General features: G+C 36.4%; 1 protein-coding gene across 1 annotated transcript; it reads right to left on the bottom strand.

Moving 5' to 3' along the window:
* Positions 1-997: 997 nt before the first annotated feature.
* LOC104879100 (probable serine/threonine-protein kinase At1g09600) lies at positions 998-3,458 on the bottom strand. The gene is made up of 5 exons (XM_059736091.1): positions 3,445-3,458; positions 2,944-3,301; positions 2,337-2,654; positions 1,273-1,500; positions 998-1,153 (listed from the first exon to the last, which is right to left on the bottom strand). Exons 1-5 carry the CDS (start codon positions 3,456-3,458, stop codon positions 1,022-1,024), a joined length of 1,050 nt encoding a protein of 349 aa, XP_059592074.1. The 3' UTR covers positions 998-1,021.
* Positions 3,459-3,982: the final 524 nt, after the last annotated feature.

Raw genomic sequence — 3,982 nt, 5'->3', positions numbered from 1 at the left:
AACAGAAGTGCAGTGTAGCTACATTGCACTAACCTCTCTTCCGCATTTTGCAAGGCATCTATTAGAACCTAGTGTCACCACTGCCCATTGGCAGTGCTTAGCAAGAAATTCAAGAGCAGCCTTAGGACTAGCATTTTCGTCATCTCTACAACCATCATAAGAGAAATTAGCACCATTTACCACAAATTGCACCAAAAATTTTAAGCTGGATGAGGAGGATTAATTCTCTTTCATCACCGATTGTTTTAGCATGATAGGTTAGGAAAAATCAATTGGCAATCACCTTAACAGCTCTATTGTTTCATCCTCATTGGCAAAGCAAAGATCTATATCCCCTTATTGCAGTAACTCTAGAAGAGTTCCTCTAAAGTTCCGAACCATCTGGCCAAGGTAAAAAAAAAAAAAAAAAACAATGGTTAAAAGAGACAATTCCTCACCCAGTAATTCAGAACAAGTCTGTTCCAGTGCATGAGTAGGATATTGCAGTCAAGATTTATTTCCTTAGCAGTGGCTTGAGCATAAAAAAGAACATGTCGAAGTAGCAAATGCAACAAACATATTATCTTCCTAATAATGCATTATAAAATGAAGCCAATAGAATCACTAAAATCCAACAAATGGAATGATAACTAGTATCAGCAATTGAAGGGGCATAATAGCTAAGAATTTTAAATCCTAAATATCAGTAGTAACAAGTAAATCGCATCTCTAGAATGAGCATCCAATCTGACATAATGCATAGTTCTACAGTGACTGCTTCACAAAATGACAGCATCATTATCTTATCTGCCAAATATTATCATCATAAGTTCATAACTGGGCAAAGTGGTTTTAATACAGTTACCACAGCCTGATTCTGTCAGAATGAAGATGTAAAAACAGGTCGCCTCTATAAATGTCACATAAATGCCACTTAAGCATTATTCATTTGGGAAGCCAAAGTATGGCTCCACTTTCAAACAGGATTATATTATGTAGAAAAACAAGGTGCCTTAAGTATACTTAATTGTTAAACATCACATTATGCACTCAAACCATCTAACAATAAGTACCTTCTAGCTTCTTCATCTCGTACTTTTGCATCAAACTCTTTGCTGGGAGGATACTTAGGCAAGCTTGAAGGATCACCAGGAAGTGGCTTTACTGTAAAGAACTGGGAAACATAAATCAAAACAAGTCAAGAACTACTACAAGAGAGAGATAGAGAAGAGAGATCAATTAAAAAAGAAGGAAAGGGCTCCCAAAGGACCCAATTTCTCCAGAATTTCATACCTCACTTTTAAAAGCAGAGGCTGCAGATCCACAATCAGCAGGATCTATGGAAAGAAGTGTTTCCATAAGCCCTAATGCAGGTGTAGGAAAGTCTTTAAATGTTTCTGCAACACAGCGCCTATAAGGCTGTTGGGGCTTAAATATGGTTGCATGTGGCAACTTTGATTTTCTCCAATAATCCTCAGATGGAGAGCCACAAAGCTTGAAAATTTTATGCAACTGTTCCACCTACAAAGGAGAAGAACCAAACTTAATGAGGACATGCTAAAGTTGAAGAAGTAGATGGAGATGTTACTTGATTAGTGGCAGGCCCAACGGAATAATTAAATAGAAAGAATGGGGGCATAGATTCAAAATTCTTCAATGAAGATAAGCAAAAATAGAATCTCACTTTGGAAACCATTCCAACATGAGAATCTCACTTTCAATCTGAAATTTATAACGGAAATTTTCATAATGATTGAGGCACTGTTTCACAGTTTATAAATGTGATATAAAAAATCTTCTATGTAGATTTTGTACCACTAGAAACTTCAAGGTGTTGCAAGGGAAATTCATCACCCAGCAGGGTAAGTGAGGGCAAGTTTGGGGCTTGGACTTTATCGTTTAAAATCACATAGGTAGCAAACTCAGGGTTCGGCTATAAGTTAGCAAACTTCAACTGGATTGTTGAGCCTCATTTTCAGTGAGACTAAAAAAAATGAGTGATTATTATAACATGTTATCTAACACAAATTAAAATGGAAAGTTTCAGTGTTCAACACTAGTTTGCCATCAAACAGCCATTAAGAGTAAACCTCTTTTCCAACATTTTAGTCATGATCCTGAGATGAATGTCACCATTTTTTTTTTTTTCATATGCCTGAAAGTAAGCAGGTAAAATCAGACTCAATTACTGTTAGTATTTTACATCCAATATTATGTTCAAAACAGAACTCTAATAACAACAAATGCTAGGTGTTTTTTCCAAAGAGAAAAAATATGTAGATTGCACAATCATGATTCCATGAATAACAGGCAGTACTCTGCACATCTTGTGGGAAATAGATAAGCATAAATGATACCTCTGTTCTTCCTGGCATTATAGGCTTGCCAGCATATAGTTCAGCCAGTATACAACCAGTGCTCCATAAATCCACAACAGTCCCATAGTAAGTGGCTCCAAGTAAGAGCTCAGGTGGCCGGTACCAAAGTGTTACCACAATGCTTGTCAGTGGCTGGATTTGATGGGGATCAAAAAAACTTGCCAAACCAAAGTCTGCTATCTTCAAGATGCCACTGTTGTCAATTAGAAGGTTGGAACCCTTTATATCACGATACAAAACACCACGGCTGTGACAATGATCAAGTCCACGTAAAAGTTGTTGCATATAACATTTAACCTGCCAATATATAAATAAAACCTCAGAGCTTGCATATCAAAGTAAACAAACATAGATTAAGCTTAATATAAAATATTACTGGATTTATCAAGAACACTTTACACATAAGTGCTATTTTCAAATTTTGCTAATGTAAAATCATGTGATGGCAGTGATGCTAACACTAAGAAACCAAACTTGTAGAAACATCAAATTGAATTACAGTTGTAGCCTTATAAAAATGGAACTTTGAAGTATAAATCATAATGTAAATTACAACTATTTAATGAGACAAAGCTTGCACAAATACCTGTGGTTCTGTAAACTTGAGACCAGGGTGTGAGGCGAGACCTTCTAGATCATGTTCCATGTACTCAAAAACAAGATACAAGCTGCAAGACATCCTTGATGTGACTAGACCTTCCAGTTTTATTATATTTGGATGATCAAGCCTGTGCAGAACATGAATTTCCCTTGCCATAAAGCGGACACTCTCTTGCTCCAGGTTATCAAACCTAACTTTCTTCAAAACAACAATTTTCCGTTGGTCCAGATCACGAGCCCTGTAAACATTACTGTAAGTTCCCTGGCCAATCTGCAGAAAAGAAGATGTCAATAAAAAGGAATCCAAATTCAACCAATAATTAGCGTCCACATTAAGAGAAACACTGGGGAACAAGACAAGAATGATCATATCAACCAACCTAATCCTTGTCTAATCCTGTGAAATAATATATCAGGTTCTTAGAGGTCCATACCACCTAAACAAGAGATGGATAAAGAAGCAATGAACACAAAACCTAGTTCCAACCATAAGCTAGACATGGTCGTTAACTTATTCAAAAGCTCGAGGTTTGAAGAGCCATTGCTCAGGGAATGGCTGAGGAAGCCATATCCCAAAAATTTAAGGACAAGTAAATGAATACCCTCATTTTTTTTGTTTTTCAAACATGGTATTATGCCACTGGAGGACTGGTGAGTCCTTTAATTGAAAAGGGCATAAAATTCTGTCTACAAGGTATGATCATTTTAGGGAGTGTAGGGGAACTAATTATAAAGATTATGAAGCTCCATTTCCTCTTTTTTTTTCATTAACATTTTGGTGATAATTTCATTCTGTTTATCACAATGCAGAAAACCAAATGGAAGACCTTCTTTCAATCACATGCAAAGAAACTCATACAGTCATACCTCAAAACTGGCCAAATCCAAGGATACAAATATGCCCTCCTCTTTGGCCATCTGAATTGCAGCATGAATAACTTCCAAATTATATATCCCATATCTCATTACCAACCACTGTAACAACAGATGGATCAGCAATTGCTGAATGATATGTTTTTCAGAAG

Source organism: Vitis vinifera, chromosome 4 (genome assembly GCF_030704535.1).
Source record: "Vitis vinifera cultivar Pinot Noir 40024 chromosome 4, ASM3070453v1".
Taxonomy (NCBI): Eukaryota; Viridiplantae; Streptophyta; class Magnoliopsida; order Vitales; family Vitaceae; genus Vitis; species Vitis vinifera.
The sequence above is the reverse complement of the archived record's forward strand: the minus strand, read 5'-3'. Positions and strand labels throughout refer to the sequence as shown.